The following is a 22,003-nucleotide window of genomic DNA, read 5'->3' on the forward strand; positions in this document are numbered from 1 at the left end:
TTCCCCAGCATGCTATTTACCAGTGGGTCACACAGTTATTTCGGGCTGCATTAGTTCCATGGAGGACTTAATGCAGCTAGTAGCAAGTTTGGGGAACATGTCACGTGCATTTAGTTCACTGGAAATTTTCTGCTGCAGATTATGATCTAGGATATATTCTGGACTTGACTTCCCATCATTGGATGCATTGGATTAATGCTCCTGTAGGAACAGTTATCAACTCTGAACAGAATAAAGAAAGACAATTGTTTAAAAGCTCTGGAAAGTGAATAAATAAAGCAAGCCAGAGACTGGAGGGTTTATGATGTTTCAGAGAAGGGAACCACACTGTGCGAGGGCCACACCCATTGGCTTTTCCCAGTGCAAGTTCCCAGGATGTGTGCACTGCATGGGGATAGAGCTCTAGCAGAGTTACACCCGTGATCTTATTGGACTGAGATATCAGAGATTAGAGTGAGGAGCTCCCGAGCAGCTGGAATTTGGGGGACATCCCAGAAAGGAAGAATTCACAGAGAGAGAGCCCAAAACATGCATATAAATTCCCCTCAAATTCTTGACTGACCCCAAAATTGTGCATGCCTTCGGGGCAACTCCAGGCAGTTCCTGGGGAGCAGCAGCTGAAAGGCTGGAACTGCCGAGTAGAGATTTCAGTAGCTACCAGCGCTGGGGAGACAGAGTTTGCAGTTCAAGTCGCCAAAGTTAAAGAGGGTTGCTTGAACAGCTCAGACTTTCCATTGAAAACCTAAGGACCGTATATCAGGACTAAGAGTATAATAAAAATAGCATTTATTAGAAAAAAAGCCTAAGACCAGCACCAGAGATGACCCACCACTAATTTAACTTTCTGCTCCAACAAAACTCAGCACTCTTCTGAGGAAGACACCAGAATCCAGAGTCTCCTCAGTGCATCATCTGTACAGTCGAATATACAGTCAAAAATTACTAGACACACCTCAAGTAGATTCTAGATCCTCTTGCTTTGACCTGCCTGCTCCAAACTGTGGCCAGTTTTGCTCTGCTAAATACAAGACAGCACAAGGCTTTCTTAAGAAATCTTTTTTGTCATCAGTTCATATATACCCTTGGTCTATACCCTGAGAGCCTAGCTGGAGAACAGAGTCCATTGTGGAATCAAAAGGCATTTAGTCTCTTTCACTCAAAGCTGTAATGTGCCGTTACTTGAGCCCAGTGATGGGCTAAGAAAATGGAGAGAAATGGCTATAAGAATTACTTTTTGTTTAGGATTAATTATACTCCTCTTAATTTTCATTCATATTCAGTGACAGATATTTTCCAAAAGATGGATCCGTGATAGTTGGAATCTAGACTTTGGATGCACAAACTTAATGATCCAACAAAAAAAGCCTTGAGTTCTAGTCTAACCTTCAAAGAGTTTCTGGTGTAACTAGAAGATCCTTGAGTGTTTTGACCCCAAACCATAGGTAAATTGTCAAAAGTATCTAATGTATGGTAACATAAAGGGAAAATGGTTTCCTCCAGGTAACATCTTCATTTTTCCCTCAAGGAGAGTCCAGGGGTTGCCAAATACTAAATTAAGAGTAAATACAGCTTGTATTTTGCCAACTGAATTAGCCAATAGTTTGTCTATTTATTTACATCTCTTCCTACAACTAGCTGTGAGTTTTCTTAGATATTTATTTCATTATTATAGACTAGATTTCAAGATAATATTTTATAAATGGGTAACCACCTAATACATCTGCTTGAATATATTTGGCATACTTGGGCGATCATATTGAAACTTTTTTTTTTTCAGTATGAGTTCTGAATATGTTGTTTTTAATTGAGATATAATCGATTATTGAAGCACTTTTAATCTCCCTCCAGCTTTTCAATGGATTATACTCGAAATCAGGTGCAGATCAAAGGAAATGACAGTTACCACTATCACCAGGAGTAACAAGGGCCAGTTATTCTTTCTTTTTAGGATTTTGTCAGCAAAGCTTCAGCGCAGGGAAATAAGAAGCACACATGCCCCCGTTTCCTTTCCCATAACCATGGCAGACATTGTTAGCAGATCACGATGCTCTACCACAGTGAACCCCATCTAAGATGCAGCCTAACCGTCAGTCATTACCAATCAACTGATGAACATATGAGATGAGATCTACTTTCTATCCCTGAGATTGATGATCATGGAATAACATCATGGAGAAAAAGAAAGCAGGTTTTAAAAGGGGAAGCAGAGGAGAACTTTAACAGTGCTTCTCACCAAATCCTTCTGCTAACTACCTTTCCATCTACAGACCAATAGAACACTAAAGGTTGCTTCTAGCTCTGAAATGTGATGAGTGAACATTTTTAAAAATCACTGATTTTGAAACTGCCAGCCATTTGGCATGCACACTTCATCTTCAGTAGAATAAATGCTTAAAGAGTGAACGTTTTCAACATAGATTCCTGTAGGGAATTGTTACATTCAAAAATAACTATTTTAATGACATTTCTCCTAGGAAAGTTTTTCACGTAGCCTCATCCTCTCCAAGGGTGCTGAGAAGGAATGGACATTCTTTCCAACCCTCGTGGGTTGGAGCCATGTAGTGGGTTTCTGCATACATCAGAAACCCACTTGTTGGTCTGTATTTCTCTGGATCGAGAAGCAGACATGGGAACACAAGAGATGCAATACCTGGGTCAGACCCCAGTTCATCCATCCAAATGTTCTGTCTCTGCCATTGGCACCAAGGGGCATTTTGAGGAACAGATCAGCCCAAGGAGAGCATAAAGTTCTGAACACCACGGAGCTCTTTACCATAAATATTTCATTTCCTTTAATAAGAATTCATGACTGACACAGCTGTGATGATCCCACAGGAGCAACAACTGCGAGTGGTAGGCTCTTGCCTCTGCAAAGAGGCCTCCTTCCCTCTGCGGCTATGCCTGTGGCCTGAGAACACAGCATTATTCATGGGATCACTGTATTTTCTACAGTAGCTGCTGGCTCAGGCACTTGAGCAGCATGGGTGCCTTGGTGTTTTATTATTGATAAAGAAATATGTTTCTAGTTCATCAAATTACATTTCAGGGCCCTGCCAGGCCAAAATTCTATGTAACTAATGACTGGGGTTCTTCAGTTGCAAAGAATGTCTGTTCCCTTCCAGGAGAAAAGCTTGTGGGATGATTGTTTAAAATCTTTTGCCAATATGGACATGAGAAAAAGAGCTCTGGAGTGGAAATCGAGGAGCTTGTCATGGGTGTTGGATCAACTTCTGCACCATGAAAAAGGGGCATAGACCATCTCCCAACCTGAATTCAGGAGGGAGGTGGTTCTGTGCTGCTGTTGACAATGCAGGATGCATCACTTCTCTATAAATGCATGGAAATGAGGCCATTACTAGAGGGAAAATTCACCTGAATATGGATGACTTCTCTGCTGGAAAGACTAACCTTTGTTGAAATGGAGGGATGCAAGAGTGCAAAATTCCTAGCTTCCCCTGTCTAAATATGGATTTGCCAGAAGTAGGCCCTCAGGCAGACTCAAGTACAAGTTTATTTTGGAGATGGTTTAGATAGGGGAGTCAGGAAAGGAGACAGGGAGGGGAAGGCAGCCAATCAAAGGAGTGTTACAAAGCCAGTTGTCACTCTGGGCAGCTAGAGCTTAATCCCGCTGAGAACTGTAGCAAACAGCCCAGAATACACCTCAGTTCTCTCAGCCAAGCGGTGAGGGAGCTGGGGTACTTATACACCCACCTCTCATCAGACTTTGGTGGAGGGCTTCTCCTGGGGCAAAGAGCCATAGGGATTCTCCAGCTCATCCAGCCTGCAGGATCTGGGCAGAGCTCCCATCCTCAGCTTTGGAGAAAGCCCTCAGGCAAAGAGATGCAAGTGCTGGGGGTTACCCAGGCTGAAAATGGTAGGACCCCAGGAAGGTGGGCAGGGCGTTGATGCCTTGGGAAACACCCGCTGTCCCTATTTCTCCTTCTCCATTATTTAATAGAGTAAAAGGACCTACCATTTAATCATTACTTACCTGATTCTAGGTACTACATATTTCCTAAGGATCATCACAGTTAATCCTCATAATAACTGTATAAACTGCTATTGTTTTCATTCTCTCATTTGCACATTAAGAAATTAAGACTGGAAAAGGCTCAGGAATTTTTTCCAAGGCGACAGAGCTCATGAGTGGTGAAGGAGGGCTTCAAATCCAGGTGTTCAGGCTCTTATAAAACCCTGGCTTCCTGTGGTAAGCAAATGTCACCACATAAGCATTTGGCTGAGACGACCTTTGTCAGTGAATTTGACTCTGCTACCTTTTTGAGTAATAGTTTGAGGGACCCTAGATTGAGGCTTCAGGTTACCATGACCCGTGTTACATCCTCCTTCACAGAGATGTTATCCACCATCTTGCTTCCACACACACAGCAACCCATTTGAGTCCAGGACTTCGTTTCTGGCTTTTGAAAGGGAGGACTGGCACCCTTAAAAGTCAAGGGAAAAAAATGGTCCATTTGCCTTTTCTAATACAGAGGGACCAACATGCTAGAAAGTCAGACCTCAACTATGACAGCTCCTCCATGAATGTGGTGTGAACATGGGCTGGTTACTTGCCTTCTTTGGGCCTTGGTTTGCTCATCTATAAGTTGAGGATAATGATTGCTATCCCATAGAAGCAATGAAAAAGTGGTAAATACATATTTACAGTACTCCATAAAGATTAGTTCTGTGCTTCAATTCAGGATGCTTAAATTATTGGTGTGATTTCAGACTTGAGGCTTCCCTTGCTTCCAGCCTAACCTTTTGTTCACTCATCTGTTAAATCCTCAATGATCGGGACTGTGCATCCTTTATCTTTCTGGGACTGGGGTTAAGTACAGTACCCAGAATATGCATGGTAAGGGCTAAATAAGTACTTTTTTGGCACAATTTTGATTTGTTAATAAAGTTTCCATTGTTATTGACAGTCCTTAGAGTGAGACGCAAATTCCATTGATGACCTCACAGCAGCCTGCACCCTCCTGTTGCCATCAGGCTCCCCCTTGTACCCCCGTGTTCTGCTCAGCCTCATGAAGCCTGAAATGCCTGAAACTGTTCTTTTTTTTTTTTAATTGGAAAATAGTTGATTTACAACGTTGTGTTAGTTTCAGGTGTACAGCAAAGTGAATCAGTTATACATATACATGTATCCACTCTTTTTTTTTTTTAGATTCTTTTCCCATATAGGCCATTACAGAGTATTGAGTAATCCCCTGTGCTATACAGTAGGTTCTCATTAGTTATCTGTTTTACATATGGTAGTGTGTAAATGTCAATCCCAATCTCCCAATTTATCCCTCCCCCCCTTTTCCCCTGGTAACCATAAGTTTGTTTTCTACATCTGTGACTCTATTTCTGTTTTGTAAATAAGTTCATTTGTACCCCGTTTTTTAGATTCCACATATAAGCAATATCATGATATTTGTCTTTCTGTGTCTGACTTACTTTACTCAGTATGACAATCTCTGAGTCCATCCATGTTGCTGCAAATGGCATTATTTTGTTATTCTTTTTATTGCTGAGTAATATTCCACTGTATATATGTACCACATCTTTATCCGTTCCTCGGTTGATGGACACTTAGGTTGCTTCCATGTCCTGGTTATTGTAAATAGTGCTGCAGTGAACACTGGGGTGCATGCGTCTTTTCGAGTTATGGTTTTCTCTGGGTATATGCTCAGGAGTGGGATTGCTGGGTCATATGGTAGCTCTGCTTTTAGTTTTTTAAGGAACCTCCATACTGTTCTCCATAGTGGCTGTACCAATGTACATTCCCACCAACAGTGTAGGAGGATTCCCTTTTCTCCACACCCCTCCAGCATTTATTGTTTGTAAATTTTTTGATGATGGCCATTCTGACCACTGTGAGGTGAGCCTGAAACTTTTCAAGTTGTGGATACATCCACTTTCACAGATTCTTTTGCAGGTAATTTTGTTCAGGGGCCTTCATTCATGACAAATGTGTTCATTTGATCAACAAACACTCATTAAGCAACTGTCTATTACAGGTGCTTAGGTAGGCACAGGTGATACAAAGAAGAATAAATTTCCTCCAGCCTTACCCACCCTTCCCCAGTCTAGTGGAGAAGACAGAAGAAACCAAAGGTTGCCTCGAAGCTTCACGTGCAAAATGCTGTAGGGATGCTGAGGACATGTTTGCTATTGCATTGCTTGGATATGCTGGGTAACAAACAGCCCCAAATCTCAGTGGCTAAGAAGAATACAAATGCTGTTTATTACTCATGCTACCAAATGTGCACGTCAGGGGTATGGGATTCTGATATCAGTTACTCAGGGACCAGGCTGATGGAAGATTCATCCTGACAGATGTTTCCATGAAGGCTTAGCCAAGAACGCGCAAGGTAGTAAGTCAGACACCGGCTGTGAAAGTCTGCCTAGAAAGGGCAGACAGCCTGTTGTTTTGTTCACATTTCATTAACCAAAGCATACGGCATGGTCCCATCTAACCATGCAGCGGGCCTACACGTGTGCTCCTTCCAGGTCTTGGAACAAGAAGAAATGGGATATTTGTCCACAGGCTGAAAGGCCATCCAAGTTGGAATCCAGCTGTTGGGTGTTTTATTGAATTGTCCCTCTCAGTGTCCTTTCTCAGCTAATAATTCTGTCCTAGGTGTACACAAAAGCTGTGTCCTGGGAGAAGGGCTCTCTGAGTCCATTCACTTGGTATTTGTCATTCTCTTTCGTGGACCCGGACCTGGTGGGTGCTACCCAGAGAGAGGTCCTGCCCTCCGGGAGCTCACAGGGTGGTTGTGTCCAAGGTACGACTGCAGTTTGTTGGAAAGTCACGTGTTGGGTACACACAGAGTATGACAGGGCCACCAAAAGAGGGTCGGGAAGGCTCTGTGGGAGGCTGAGTGTTACCATACCTGGCAGGCTGGGTTTTCCAGTGTTCGTGCCAGGGTACCAGGGAGCAGCAGGCATCACGGGGACGAGGGGTGGGGGAGCACCAGGACAGATCAAAGCGTCTAAAAGAGAAGCGTGACATCACCCATTGCTGCAGGGGAGGAGTTGGGCAGTGTCAAGACCCCAATCTTTGGTGCGATCCCCAAGGGGCCAATCAAGATGCTCTAGGTATTTTGTGATTAAAAAAGTAAACAGGGGCTTCCCTGGTGGCGCAGTGGTTGAGAGTCTGCCTGCCGATGCAGGGGACACGGGTTCGTGCCCCGGTCTGGGAGGATCCCACATGCCGCGGAGCAGCTGGGCCCGTGAGCCATGGCCGCTGAGCCTGCGCGTCCGGAGCCTGTGCTCCGCAATGGGAGAGGCCACAACAGTGAGAGGCCCACGTACCACACACACACACACACACACAAAAATTACAAAAAAAACCCCAAACAAACCCTGGATGAGAGCAGGGCGTTGTGTTGGTTGCAGCCGCACAGATTCCTTTCACTCTGGTGTTTTAAGGGAGCCTGGCCTTTTCAGGTGTGTTGATCTTCACTGTGGGCCGCTCCATTGGATCAATACAAAATTAGTACGTCTAAAGATGCTGTGAAAGCCCCTGCTGCATTTAAAAAAAAAAAAAAAAAACCAAAAAATTCTCCATCCCCTTCAAACCGCCATTTAGACTCGTCAAACTCAGACCTCAGGAAAGCAGCCAGGAGAGAGAAGCAGGCCGCTGATTGCCGTTGCCTTGGTAAGGGGAATCCGCTCCCTCCAGGCTCTGTGGTTTCCATGGGAACAGCACTGCTTGCCTCTGCCGCCCCGGGGCTGGCAAGATGTGCTGGAAAGAAAATTGGGGGAGAGAAAGAGGAGCAGAAAGAGACTTTGAGGATTTTGAAGGTGTTTCGGGGAACCCTCAGCTGGATGTGTTGCTGTTCCTAGCCTGACACGGGAACCTCGGGCTCCCAACAGCCCGAACAGGGAAGCACTTACCAGAGGCTCATGCACTCACGCAGCTGCTTCGGACTGAACGCTACCCTGGAGAAACAGACGCAGAGGCCAGGCAGGCAGGAGTTGGTGACTGGTGGATTTTAACACCAACACCGTGAGGAATGTGTCCTCAGCCCCCTGCCGGGCAGCATCCCACCATCATTATAATTAGGAAGAAATGCAGCAGGTACCCGGGAAACATGGCGGGAGGTGTTTCACACACGCTGTCTGTGCTCTTCCCAGCAACACTGCACGGATGGCATCCACACATCATCTCACAGATGAAGGAGGTGGGCTCAGAGAGGAGAAAAGATAACCTGTGAGTGGTATAGGTGGGATGTGAACCCAGCCCTGATGCCCCATAGTGGGTTCTTACATGGAATCTAACCAACAGTCCCAGGATAACGTCAAGTTCCCAGCGATGGTGAGCGCCCTAGCTCAGGCCTTAAGAAATGCCCTTGGTTCTTTTGGATTTGGATGCAAGAAGCGCCGCCAAGTGGAGGGCAGCTGGGATGGCATCAGTACCTCCATCAGCTCTGCGGGGAGGCACTGCAGGCCCCGCCTGGTTTTACAGATGAGGAAACTGAGGCCAAGAAGTGCTGGGCAGAGTCTTCCAGTCCAGCGGTCCACCCTGTCTCCGTTCACTCTTCTTGGGCAACTGCAGCTTTTCTGAAAGCACCATTTCTGGGGCGTGTTTGTGTCCCAGAGTCTGTGCCAGCCTCAGGTGGGGCTTCCTCGGCCTCAGAGAAGCAAGCTCAGCCACTGCCGGCAGCTGTTTTCTTGAACAGTAGGGCCAGCCGGGGAAGGCTGACTCACTCCATCCCCAGTCAGTGTCCCAGTCCCCTCCCTTCAGAGCTCTTCATCCTGCTGACACTTATTAGGCACCTGCTGTATGCACTGACCGTACTGTGTGCGTGGACCGGAGGGAGCGGAGATGAGGAACCGCAGCCATTTTTCAGATGGGCCAACAGGTGGATTGAGGCCCGCAGAGGTGAAGTGGCACGTCGACAGAGGCCACACCGTGGGAGGCCTGGGTGTGACCCTCACAGCTCCAGATGCCCAACTGAGGACGCTTTCCATGGCCAGTCATGGGTTCCGACAGGAGGAGACACCCTTGACTGGGGACTAGGAGTTTCCGGCTGGTGATGAATCAGGCACCAGGCCAGGAAGAGCAGATCAAGACGGGGACACTGCCAAGCCTCCCACTCCCCAGAGAGAGAGGGAGGAGGGTCCCTGAGCCGTAAGGAAGGAGGAGCCTGAAGGAGAGTGCTGTGGTCCCCAAGCCCACTCCCCCCTCCTGTCCCCCCACCCCACCCCCACCCAACACGTGCTTGGCCAGGACTTTGGACAGCAGTCAGCCCCTCTGGCGTCAGCACTGGGCTCTGTGGGTCCTTCCCCATCCAAAGGCACAGCCCTCAGCCTGGTCCTATCCAAGAGCCCCAGCCAGGTCCCAGGGTTGGCTGGGCATCCAGACCTCTGCCGAGACCCTCCCCTACCAAAACTCAAAGCCCGGAGGATCCACCTGGTCATGGTCATTCCACTCACTGTTGAGTGCCAAGGGGATTTAAAAACCAAAATGCCTGGATTCAAAACATAAATGTATCACATACTGACATAGTACCCTTGATCAAACCGTTCCTGCAGGTCCTGGTAGAGAGGCAGGGATGACGGAGCTGGCACGGTGTGGGCGCCTTGCAGACGCAGACTGGCGAGGCTGCCTGCACCGTGGCCTTCACTCCCTGCTGCCCTCAGCCAGGGTGGGGTAGGAGGGATGAAGGTAGCTGGCTTCCATGTATCAGCACCAGAGCTGCCTCGATGCCCCCTCACTTTTCCCACCTCCTCCTCGCTGACGGTAAGCGGTCCCCACGCATGAATGTTCTGCGTGGCGCCCATTGCAGGGCAGACCCTGGTTTCAGCTTCCCCAGGATGACGGCTGTCCTGATCGATACACTAACCAGGCCGACCAACCAGTCTCCACTTCTGGGGGTAGGTGGGCAATGGGATGGCCACATTTACCCAGGAACTGCCCGGTGCTGAAAAGCCCCATGGCAGCTGCACAGAGAAATGCAAAGGAACAAACGGCCCACCTGCTTCCCTCTGGTGTGTGGAGGCAGAATTTAGATCAGATCAGGTGCCCTGCTTGGAGGGGGCCCCCAGAAGGAAGAGGTTACCGGGTGGAGTAAGATGCGAAATAGATGCCGGGAGCCGGGATCACAGCAGTGAGGGTGGCCCCGGCCCGTCTGCCGGGTGCCTGGTCCTCGTTGTGGAACCGCTAGCTTGGTGTCCAGTCTGGCTGCCCCTCGGGTTCCTCGTCTACAGCACGGGAGCAGCAGCTTCCCGTCCCGGGTCAGAGGCATAGTGGGTGCGAAGTGCAGGGCCCATGCCTGCCAGAGCAGAGCTCACTGCGTGCGCCGTTGTCAACTCTGCACGAGTCTGTGTGGCCGTCCTGCCCTCAGAGCCTCCGTCTGTGCCCATCCCGGCCTGTCAGCAGCCAGCCGGTCCCACAGGCGCTGAGAGTTCATACAGACAAAGGGCACATCAGGAAGGACCTGTGGGCGGGGCTTGTCATCTTCAGAACCACGGAGTGGGGCGCAGGGTCGGCCAGGTCCAGGCGCACGGTGGGCCGGACGGTGACAGGAAATCTGGGCTCTGGGTGCCCGAGGGTGAGAGACAGGCCTGCCCTGCAGGGTTCCCTCTCCTTAGCTTTGCCTCACAGCGGCCATCAGCGTCCTGGGTTTGGAAGGTGGGCAAAAAGGATGATTTCTCATGGTTTCTGCACTGTACTGGACTCCCTGGGGAGGGGAGGGCAATGTGTTATAGAAGTGAGAGCCGGGAGGGAGTCGTAAGAGGTCCAGGCCCCAGGCCAGGGAAGGAGTGGGACAAGGAAAGGAGGGACCGAGGGACAGTTTAGAGCAGGGACTTAATCCTGTGTGTGCCACGGACCCCTGGGTAATCCCTGAAGCCTGCAGACCTCTGCTCAGGAAAACATTTCAGTGTTTGCAAGATGTGTGCGGTGACAGAGGGAGACTGAACCACTGAAATGAAGTTGTCACTGTGTTAGAAGGTAGACCTGCACGATCGTGGTTCCCGTGTTTTCTCATGAACCCTTGGTCACAGGTGGCGGTCTGCAAGCCACCCTCAGGCTAAAGTGATGAGTGAGCCATGCGGATGGCAGGACAGAGGACCATGAACGTGTCTCCTGGGGGCAGAGCCCGGGTGCTTCTAGCATAGCTGCAGTTTGTTGCCTCCATTCTTATCTGGAGGAAACACCAAATTCCAGTTAGAGATTTGTGAGCATGAAGATGTAATCTTTCCTCATCCAGGTTCGTGGACCCCATATCAGAACGAGGATGGCAGCGCTGTCCCAGACCTCCCGCCCTGAACGTGTTGTCACCTGTACTGAGCTGGTTTTCTCTCTCCCCTCTGTAGCCCTGCACGAGTTCCCCAATGACATCTTCACCAACGAGGACAGAAGGCAGGGGGCGGTGGTCCTCCACGTGCTCTGTGTAAGTACCCCTCTGGTGGCCCTGCCTTCAGGGCCGGAGGGAAGGCCTGGCGGGGGTCTGGGGGTGGGGGGTGCAGAGAGGTGCCCTCAGAGGAGTCTCCCCTCCTGCTCACATACCTGGTGGGGGGCCTGTGAGCCCCATGGAGGGTGATCTCCAAAGGTACTTTTTAAAAAATGTTTTTATTGAAGTATAGTTGATTTACAATGTTTCCGGTGTGGAGCACGGTGATTCAGTTACGTAATATATATATGTGTGTATATATGTAGTGTACCTATTCTTTTTCAGATTCTTTTCCATTATAAGTTATTACAAGATATTGAGTATAGTTCCCTGTGCTTTACAGTTAGTCCTTGTTGTTTATCTATTTTATATATGGAAGTGTGTATCCAAATGCACTGTTTCTAAGAGGCCACAGGTGTGTACACTGGAAGATACCTGGATTTTTCTTTCCCTGATACCCATGCCCAGGGCGTGGGTTCTGAGGTCAGGCAGAGCATGGGCTCTCTCTGCTGAAATGCCACCTTCCTGGGGAGGCCTTCCTTTCCCAACCAGCCTTTGTAAACTGCCTGTCCTTCCCCTTACCCGGCTTTACTTTTCTCCACAGCACCGGGCACTCTGTGACATAATGTTATAGAGTTATTTGCGTATTACCCGTCACCCTCACTCACACCTCAGCCCCATGAGAACAGGGATGTGGTTTTGTGCGTGGCTTCCTTCCCAGACCTGTTCCTGGCACATGATGGGGCCAAAGTGTTTGTTAAATTCGTGGATGAAATGTAATGGCACGTAGTAGGTGGTCCATAAAAGTGTGTTCTGGCTCTTAATATCCACCACTGCCCCAGCACTTCGTCCACAAGCCCAGTGAAGGCCTTTGATTTTTCTTGTCCCCATTCGGAGAGTTTGGGGAGGGTGCAGGGGTGAAGGTGTCTCGAAGGAGTGGCTGCAGAACCAGAAAGACCCAGGGCAGAGGCTCCACTGGGTTCGTCACTGTGCTTTCCCACCTCGGCGGCGTTCACTCTCCCCCGGAATGCTCTTAATTCCATTCCGGTTATTTATTGCTGGGAAACAGTCTCCAAATTTAGTGACCCACCCAATAACCACTTTCTGTTTCTCGTGGGTTTCAGGGGTCAGTAGTTCAGAAAGAGCACAGAGGGGATGCTGTACCCCCGGATCCGGGGCCCGGGGTGGGACGATTCGGTTGGCTGGTGGTGACGCCGGTGGCTGGGGCTGGAGCCATTGCTGTCCACTCCCTTGTTTGCTGTCCATGTCTGCAGTGCCCAGAGGACTAGCCCGGCTGCGACTGCTGACCAGAGCACCTCGGTGTGGCCCCTCCAGTGTGGCTCCACGTGGCAGCTGAGGGTTTGCAGAGGGAGGGTCACGGTGACAAGGAAGAAGCCCGTGGCCTGAATGGCCCGGCCTCGGAAGTCACACTCATCGTTTCTAGCGGCCTCTATTGCAGTCACACATACACCATGACTCAGGGGAGGGGACAGAGACCTTACTTTTCCATCCACACCTGACCTGAGTAGGTCAGTGGGCACACCCTGGGCTCTGGAGTCAGACCAGACGTGGGTTGGGGCCCAGTTCTGTGCTCCTTGCTTTGTGCGTGGCTTCTGGTGAGATATTTACCCTCTGGACCCGTAAGCTGCCCTCAGCGTGACTCCCTTCCTGGTGAATGTCTTTCCCCACTCACCCCAACCGGCCAATACTCTGCCTGAAAAAAAGGCATGAGGGATCTTCTGTTAGCAAAGACATTCTCTAAAAATACCAAACGACAAAGCAGACTCTGCAGCCTCCTGCCCTTCAGGACAATTACAGGCACAGAGCAGTTACTGTGGATGCCAGCTGCCACCCCTGGCACCAGGGAGCCTTCCCGGTCACCAGGCTGAGAAGGCCCAGGCACTGCGTCGGGTCCAGAACGCCCCAGCAGGCTTAGCGCCCTGATGCCTCGGCATCTGAGAGATGAGGCTTCCACTCTCGGCCCGGGCCCGACGGCACGAGCTTCCGTCTCCCAAGGCAGTGCTGTTGTCGGCCGATGGCGGGGCTCCACTTCCCACTGGGGTCCTGTGAATCCAGCTGAAGGCAGAGGAGGGTGCGTGTGCCTTGTCCTTCGTGAGCCGAGGGTCCCCGTAAGGCCTCTGCCCTCTGTGGCAGTGCATCCCAGGCAGGCATGAAGGCCAAGCAGACAAACAAGGGTAATTCCCCCCTTTGCTTAAGGGTGCTTTTTTTCCCCACGTGCCTAAAAGAGTAAACATAAGCCTGCAGCTTCACACTTTGTCATCACTGGTTCTGATCCCCATCCTCGGCCCTGGGCCCTGCATCATAGAAACCACAGGGCAGGGAATCCAGGGGACAAGGTCAGTGTCTACCCCTTCAAGACCACGCTCCAGGCACCCAGAATTTCAGAATTCTCCACCCAGGCAGCCTGGACCTGTGGCCAAGGCCTGCGCAGGCCTCCTCCCCGGACCCACCTCTCAGAGGGAGGAGACCCCGGTGGAGAAGCCTGACCTGCTGCCTAGGGGGGGCGGTCCACGTGCAGGCAGGTGCAGGACGGGGCTGGGCTCGGCCCAGGAGGGGCCCCTCTTCTCCACCTGTCAGGGTGGGCCTGCTGGTGGCCTCCCCAGGGTCAAGGAGCAAGTCTATGTTATCTTACCCTTGAGAGTATAAGCCCCCTGGGGGGACCTGAGCACCACGAGAAACCCTTATGCAGCGTCTGAAGAGTCACACAACAAAAGCTGCTCAGTCCCTGATTGTTCAGCACTGAGACAACCATTCTTTTTACCCCTCCACCCACTATGGCACCCAGCACAGTTAAGGCGCTCAGAAATTGTCAGATGAACGTTGTTGGATGTAAGAAAGGCTGCCAGGGCTAACCTGAGCCGTTTCGGTGGCCAGTGGACAGATAAATGCATGAGTCAGAGCTACAGGAGCTACATACAGGTTCCTGCACTCAGCCTGCTGGAAAGCATCTCCAAGCCCCTGCAACATGGTGGCACCGGGCTGGACCCTTCTAAAAGCCCGAACACGGCTCACCCTGCAGGAGCCCGCTGTCTTGTAGGCAGGCCCAACTCTGGACCGCTCCCACGGTGTGTGAGCGTGGCCGTGGTCCCCCCAGGGCCGTGGGAACGCAGTGAAGCCTCCATCCAGTGCTGGGGGCAGCTGAGTGGGTTTGAAAAGCGGGCAGGCATTTTCTAAAGGTGAAGGGGGAAGGGATTCCAGGCAGGAACCAGAAACCCGTGATCGAAGATGTAGACCCTCGAGTCCAGGGGTCTGGAGTGAGCGGAAACTAAGGTGGGAGGGTGGGAGGTACCAAGAGGGGACTCGGCTGCTGGCTTGGAAGTGCGGGGAAGCAGCCCGCAGTCGCCATCCCTCCTCGCCTGGGGAAGTGGATCAGGCACGGCCAGAGGTGACCCAGAGCAGCCTGCTCCCCAGTCAGGCGACAAAGGTCCAGGAAGTCCGGTGAGGAAGGCTCAGGGCCATTTGGGGAGGGGTCCCAGAATCCAGGTACCTGGGGAGCACCTCTCAGGACATTATAAATGGGATGTGGGGACTCATCATCTGGCCTCCTCCAGTGAGGCGAGGGAAGCCCTCTGTGGGAGGGTCCCAGAGCTGTGTCCTGTCACCCCAGCCTGCCCCAGGGAGAGGGCCCCGGGAACCGACTGGCAGTGATTTGGGGTCTCCACCAGAGCGCCTGAGCCTTTCAGAGTATAACCCAAAACCTGATGAAACTTTACATTTGCACCTAAACTCACATACCCCTTTCCACACAGACCCTGTGAGTTTGCTTTTCATGGGAGGCTTTTCACGTAGCTGCTGACCTCAGCCGGGTGCTGGCCTCTGGTCACAGGTGGTTCTGAGGACTCCCCGAAACAATCCTTCAATCTTACTTGTCAAAAAAGCTTACCTCTCTTTTTCTTTTCTTTCACGCAAATACTTCCCTCTTTTGTGTGAGCTTTGTGGAAATCACGTGGCTCTTTCTGGTTTTGTGGCTGTCAGAAATGCTCAGGCCATGGGCTTCCCTGGTGGCGCAGTGGTTGAGAGTCCGCCTGCCGATGCAGGGGACACGGGTTCGTGCCCCGGTCCGGGAAGATCCCACATTCCGCGGAGCAGCTGGGCCTGTGATCCATGGCCCCTGAGCCTGCACGTCCGGAGCCTGTGCTCCGCAACGGGAGAGGCCCGTGTACCGCAAAAAAAAAAAAAAAGAAAAAGAAATGCTCAGGCCTGAGATTGCACTAGAAAAAGAGTCCTTCCGACTTTCTTTCCATATGGGTTCCTTCCTAGAGTGGAAATCCGTCGTCTGTGTAACTTTATCAACAATGACTATCCCCAAGGAAACACACTTGTCTGAGAACCTGCTTTACAGTCAGCCTGTTCTAACGTTGAGATGCGGAAAGCAGTGTTCCTGGTCTGTGAGAAAATGTACACCCTAGAAACTCATGGACCCTGCCCCAAAGGGATGAACAAGCCTGGAAATAACTTTCTGGAATCATGCTTTTGTTGGTGATTTATAAATACCTTGTGAAATTTTGCTGCTTATCCTGCATGTAGACAGCTGAATCTTTGTGATTGTGAGCCAGGCTCCACATTTTCTCTTCCAGTGAAGAAGCTTTAAGTAATCAATATTTGAGATTATTTCTCAAGACTGGTCTGTCTTTAATAAATCAGCCTCCACAGCAGAAGTAACTGCCCCCTGTGTACCTTGTTAGCTTTCGAAGGGATTCTGCCTAAGGTTTGAGCCTTCTTTTTGCATTTTTAGTGTGATTCCTCTCTTTCGGCGGGCAGAGATTTCTACGTGCTTGGGTGTGAGGTGGTAAAGTATCGCACTCCTGGAAATGAACATGGAGGCCTTACAAATGCAAATTCTGCTGAGTCTGGAAGATGGGCTGCTAGCTGGTCCAGTGACTCAGACCCACCCATGGACCAGCCCAGGAAAGAAACATCAACGGGAATGTGTCTGGCATCCATCCTTATATTCTAAAACCTAGACACTCTGTGCCCACGGAAGAGACTTATTCCTCCGAGGAGCTTTTAGGGTTACATCAGGCTTCCCAGGGTGGCCAAAGGGATGCTCAAGCCACCAGGAGGTCCCTGACCGTCTGCCTTCAGCCAGCTCTGTCTGGTGGGGGGGGACTCCCTTGTCCATATCTCCATCCTCACTGCATCCCAGTGTCCAGTGCCCATTTTAGTGGCTCCCACGTGACGAGAGGAGGTGAGCTCCCAACAGCGTGGGTGTTTGAGAAGCACAGGCAGGAGCCGTGTGCTGGGCCATCGTGCGAGGGCTCCCACCTAGGGAGGTGCTTCAGGAGCAGCAACGGGGACCGTTCATGTCAGTCCCTGCAGCATCCCCATAGGATGGTGTCCAGGGCTGGATCCCCAAGGTTGGTGGTCTCCCCAAGCCCCCAGTTCCTGTCCACATTTCTCTCCTCCTTCTCTGCCCCGGAAGTTTTTAATCTGGTCTGGGAATTGGGGAAACTCACTCTGTGAGCCTGCATCCAGATTCTCCCTTATTCCCAGATCAGCTTTTTGAACTCAAGAACTTGCTCATTTCTGTCTTGTGATTCCATGAAGACCTCCTGTCTCCCCAGAGCTGCAGAGGAAAACAGCTGGCACAGAGGTGGTGAAATGTGATTGGGATTCGAGGGTGAGGCTGTTCAGATATCGTCCTCCCTCTGCAGTTGTGGTCTCTCTAGGTCCAGTCTGTATTTCCTTGATGTCGCGGCATTGCCCGCCTAGCCCAAGCAGAGTGCCTGCGTGCCCTGGCTCTCTGTCCCGCCCCCTCTAGGCCGTCTCTGCCCCCGAGCTGGCCCCAGCTCCCCCTGGTGTCCTCTGCCCCTGCTCTGCTTGCTCACTCCCCGCCCTACCCGCACTGTTCACTGTCCATTAATTCACAACCCCCGGAAGCCTCGTGTTTTTCCTGCCAGACCATGGTCACCAGCCGACCCGACACTTGGTCAGGTCTTCATCAGTCAGGGTGACTGAAGCACAGGAGGGTGGGTGGATCCTGAAGGGGGACTCTTGGCTTGGCAGCCTGCACCCTAACTCCAAGCTAACCCCCCACCCAGAGCGAGGTGAAGGCTACTTTGGATGTGCTCCTTGGCAACCTGGGGGAGAGGCCTGTCCCTTCCTCTCCCTGACTCCTCCGAGCTCAATCCCCTTTCAGTCCCGGGGGAGGGGGTTCTCTGGAAGGGGCCTCACTGGTGGATGTCATTTCCTTGTGGGCTGGGCTGCTTCCAGTTATCTGTTTAATTATAATGTCTGGAAAATGGTTTCCCTGGATCCACTCCCTTCCCTGGGGCCTAGATTGCTTTTGTTAAGAGCCAAAGAATAAACTAATTGATGCCCTAGCCGGTTCTCAGGGGATGGAGGGGCCGGGGTACCAGCAGGAGGTGGAGGAGGTCCTTCCTGCCCACCCCCACCCCCACCCGCCCCGCGCTGACTTGGAGAGGCAGCTTTGCATTGTCAAAGCTCCACCTCAGCCCCAGGGGTTATTTTTAGCTCTCCAAGGCCATCCTTTTGCTTTTTTGGGCCTGAGACTCGTATAGACCAGCGCTCTCTAGTAGCTTTTTGTGCTGATGGAGGTGTTCTCTCTCTGCTCCTTCCAATACCGGGGCTGCTGGCCACCTGTGGCTACTGAGCATTTGAAGTGTGGTTTGTCTGACTGAGAGGTTAGTCTGCTTTTAAATTTTATTATAATTAATATAAATTTAAATAGCCACAAGTGGAAGGGGCTCCCCTAGAAAACCTAGGGATGAATTCTAACTCAGCATCATCCCTCCCTTTGCTTATGTTGTCAACTCAAAATCACGAAGCAGAGGTGGCCGGGAATAAAAGGTCACCAGGAAAGAGGCGCTGCTCCTTTACCCCAGCCTCTGATGGATTTAGTAGCTCCAAGAAACGGGATGCAGAGATGGCGCTGCCAGGCCACCAGGATGGGATGTTTGATGAGAGAGTAGGACACTGAGATTAGGAGTGAGAAAGTTTGTATATCACCAACATGCTGGGGGCTTTGGAACAAGTTACAGAACTTCTCCTGGCCTCAATTTCCACATCTGTAAAGTGGGAGCACATGGTAGATAACTCAGGAAATGTTAGGTTCTTTAGTCTTCACCTTCTCCCCACCCCACATCCCTCTAAGGGCAGCTCACCTGTGCTTAACCCATCACAAAGGACCAGAGACAGACCCACTGGGAGACAGCCCCGTCCTTGAGAGCACCAGGACAGGGAGTGTCCCAGAGACCTCTGTGCAACTGGCATTTCCGCCAAGCCCAGGGCTCTGGGAGAGGGGCTGCCGCAGGGGTTTTAACATTTAAGGGGACCCACAGGATCTGGTCAGCAAGGTCCTGGCACAAACTCACTGGTGAGGTAGACGTGTTTAGTTAAGGGATTTCACCCTGGAAGAGAAAAATGATTAGAGGAGCTTGTGGAATTTCCTGTTTACTCTTGGAAAAGTGCTGAGCACGTCCTTAATTTGTCAGTGTCAAGTCAAAGCTAAAACTGGTGTCCAGAGAGGATTAGTACAAAGAGGGTAAATTATGTTCCGATAGATCTTAAGTTACTCACTCCTCTCCTTGCATGAGACCTCGTTCAGACGACCCAGGGCTGACCATTAGGCACCATGGGCTGCACACAGGTTGGCTGGTGGTTGATTCTCCAGGACCCAGAGCTGGATATAAAGCCTGGCGGTTTAGAGCATGCACTTTGAGTGAAACCCACCTGAGTGTCAGTCCTGGCTTTTCTACCGATAAGCCGCGTAGCCATGACAAGCTGCTTTACCTTGCCAAGCCCCAGTTTCCCCATCGGTCACTGGAGGTAAATGCAGCACCCATCTCATCTGGCTGCTTTCAGGAATGCATGAAGATAGGCGTGCAAAGCTCTTGGCAGAGCATCTGGCGCTGCCTGGATAATGCCCCACCTGTACCCACTTAGTATTTACAGCTTGTGCGTGCCTGCCTGACTCCCATCATCCAGCCCCCGTGACTCTGGGCTTTTTCTGGTCCCCAGAGCCCATTCTACCAGAATGCAGGGCAGCGCAGATGTGCCAGGAAATCACCAGCCCCCAGGAGTAGCCCTCAGACAGAGAGGGGTTGGTGAATAAATACCTCGATTCCCTCGGATGTGCTTACGGAAACGCCACCCTGTCTCCTGCAGTTGTCCAAGCAGGGATAAGCTCTAGGTGCCCATCCAGCATCTTGCTGGATAACACGCCTTGATGAGCTGCCCGTTCTTCCCCAACTCATTTTCCTGCTCTTCTCTGGGGGGCGCTTCCTGAGATTTCCCCCTCCCAGTTAAAAGACTTGCAGTGGAATCCTGGAATCCAGTTCTGCTTCTGAGGCAAAGGCTGAATAGATATCACCTACCATTATTGTTATGCACATCCGTTCCCTCTCTAAAACCCATGAGGCTACAGGAGATGCAGAATTCTGAGACTCCAACCCCTTCTGGACAGGCACAGACTAAGGTGCGACACGAGTTGATCCACTGTCTCTTCGGTTCACGTCCTGAACCCAGCGCAAGAGAGAAAGAAGCTTGGGGGGAATGAGCTTTGGAGCAGACAGTGTCACATTGGATCTTATGAGGAGCCCCAAATGGTGATGGGAGAGAGCGTGCACATTGCTTAGATAGCAAACGTTTACCCATGGGGACTGGACACCCGCAGCCTGCTGTATGCTCCTCTTCATCTTATTTATCTAAGTTATCACTTGGTCCACCCTTCCCCACTCTAATTATTTTATTTTCCTTTATTTTCTTACATACAAAACAAACTTAATTTTTGTGTTCCTCTGAGATGACATTGCCAACAGTCCCAATTTGTGAATAATAGTTCTATACTGACTACAATTTTGTAGTATTTTTTCCTCTGTAAAGTGTAAGTTCAAAAGCTAAACACACAATGAGATACTGATACTTAGCCTAAAGAACTAGTCTTTAGCAAACATTGAACAAATCAATCTGGAAAGAATAGCCCATTACATGCTCTAATTTATCAGAAAACACTCCATGTATTTTTCTTTTTGAATTTTATTTATTTTTTTATACAACAGGTTCTTATTAGTCATCCATTTTATACATATTAGTGTATACATGTCAATCCCAATCTCCCAATTCATCACACCACCACCACCCCCGCCACTTTCCCCCCTTGGTGTCCATACATTTGTCCTCTACATCTGCGTCTCTATTTCTGCCCTGTGAATTGGTTCATCTGTACCATTTTTCTAGGTTCCACATAAATGCGTTAATATACAATATTTGTTTTTCTCTTTCTGACTTACTTCACTCTGTATGATAGTCTCTAGATCCATCCACGTCTCTACAAATGACCCAATTTCGTTCCTTTTTATGGCTGAGTAATATTCCATTGTATATATGTTCCACATCTTCTGTCGATGGACACTTAGGTTGCTTCCATGACCTGGCTATTGTAAATAGTGCTGCAGTGAACACTGGGGTGCATGTGTCTTTCTGAATTATGGTTTTCTCTGGGTATATGCCCAGGAGTGGGATTGCTGGGTCATATGGTAATTCTACTTTTAGTTTTTTTAAGGAACCTCCATACTGTTCTCCATAGTGGCTGTATCAATTTACATTCCCACCAACAGTGCAAGAGGGTTCCTTTTTTCTCCACACCCTCTCCAGCATTTGTTGTTTGTAGATTTTCTGATGATGCCCATTCTAACTGGTGTGAGGTGATACCTCATTGTAGTTTTGATTTGCACTTCTCTAATAATTAGTGATGTTGAGCAGCTTTTCATGTGCTTCTTGGCCATCTGTATGTCTTTGGAGAAATGTCTATTTAGGTCTGCCCATTTTTGGATTGGGTTGTTTGTTTCTTTAATATTGAGCTGCATGAGCTGTTTATATATTTTGGAGATTAATCCTTTGTCCATTGATTCGTTTGCAAATATTTTCTCCCGTTCTGAGGGTTGTCTTTTTGTCTTGTTTGTAGTCCTTTGTTGTGCAAAAGCTTTTAAGTTTCATTAGGTCCCATTTGTTTATTTTTGTTTTTATTTCCATTACTCTAGGAGGTGGATCAAAAAAGATCTTGCTGTGATTTATGTCAAAAAGTGTTCTTCCATGTTTTCCTCTAAGAGTTTTATAGTGTCCAGTCTTACATTTAGGTCTCTAATCCATTTTGAGTTTATTTTTATGTATGGTGTTAGGGAGTGCTCTAATTTCATTCTTTTACATGTAGCTGTCCAGTTTTCTCAGCACCACTTATTGAAGAGATTGTCTTTCTCCATTGTATATCCTTGCCTCCTTTGTCATAGATTAGTTGACCATAGGTGCATGGGTTTACCTCTGGCTTTCTATCCAGTTCCATTGATCTGTATTTCTCTTTTTGTGCCAGTACCATATTGTCTTGATTACTATAGTTTTGTAGTATAGTCCGAAGTCAGGGAGTCTGATTACTCCAGCTCCATTTTTTTCCCTCAAGACTACTTTGGCTATTTGGGGTCTTTTGTGTCTCCATACAAACTTTAAGAATTTTTGTTCTAGTTCTGTAAAAAATGCCATTGGTAATTTGATAGCGATTGCATTGAATCTGTAGACTGCTTTGGGTAGTATAGTCATTTTCAAAATATTGATTCTTCCAATGCAAGAACATGGTA

At 49.6% G+C, this 22,003-nt stretch overlaps 1 protein-coding gene across 1 annotated transcript in view; it reads left to right on the plus strand.

The window, feature by feature from the left end:
• The window catches only part of SLC24A3 (solute carrier family 24 member 3), a gene marked incomplete at its 5' end in the record, with an annotated part of 470,984 nt that overhangs the window by 262,712 nt on the left and 186,269 nt on the right, over window positions 1-22,003 (plus strand). Inside the window, one exon of the mRNA XM_082644790.1 lies at window positions 11,317-11,393. Within this exon, the coding sequence (XP_082500916.1) occupies window positions 11,317-11,393 (77 nt within the window). The remainder of the gene's footprint in view (window positions 1-11,316; window positions 11,394-22,003) is intronic.

Source organism: Mesoplodon mirus (assembly GCF_964341445.2).
Source record: "Mesoplodon mirus genome assembly, chromosome: 15".
Classification (NCBI taxonomy): Eukaryota; Metazoa; Chordata; class Mammalia; order Artiodactyla; family Ziphiidae; genus Mesoplodon; species Mesoplodon mirus.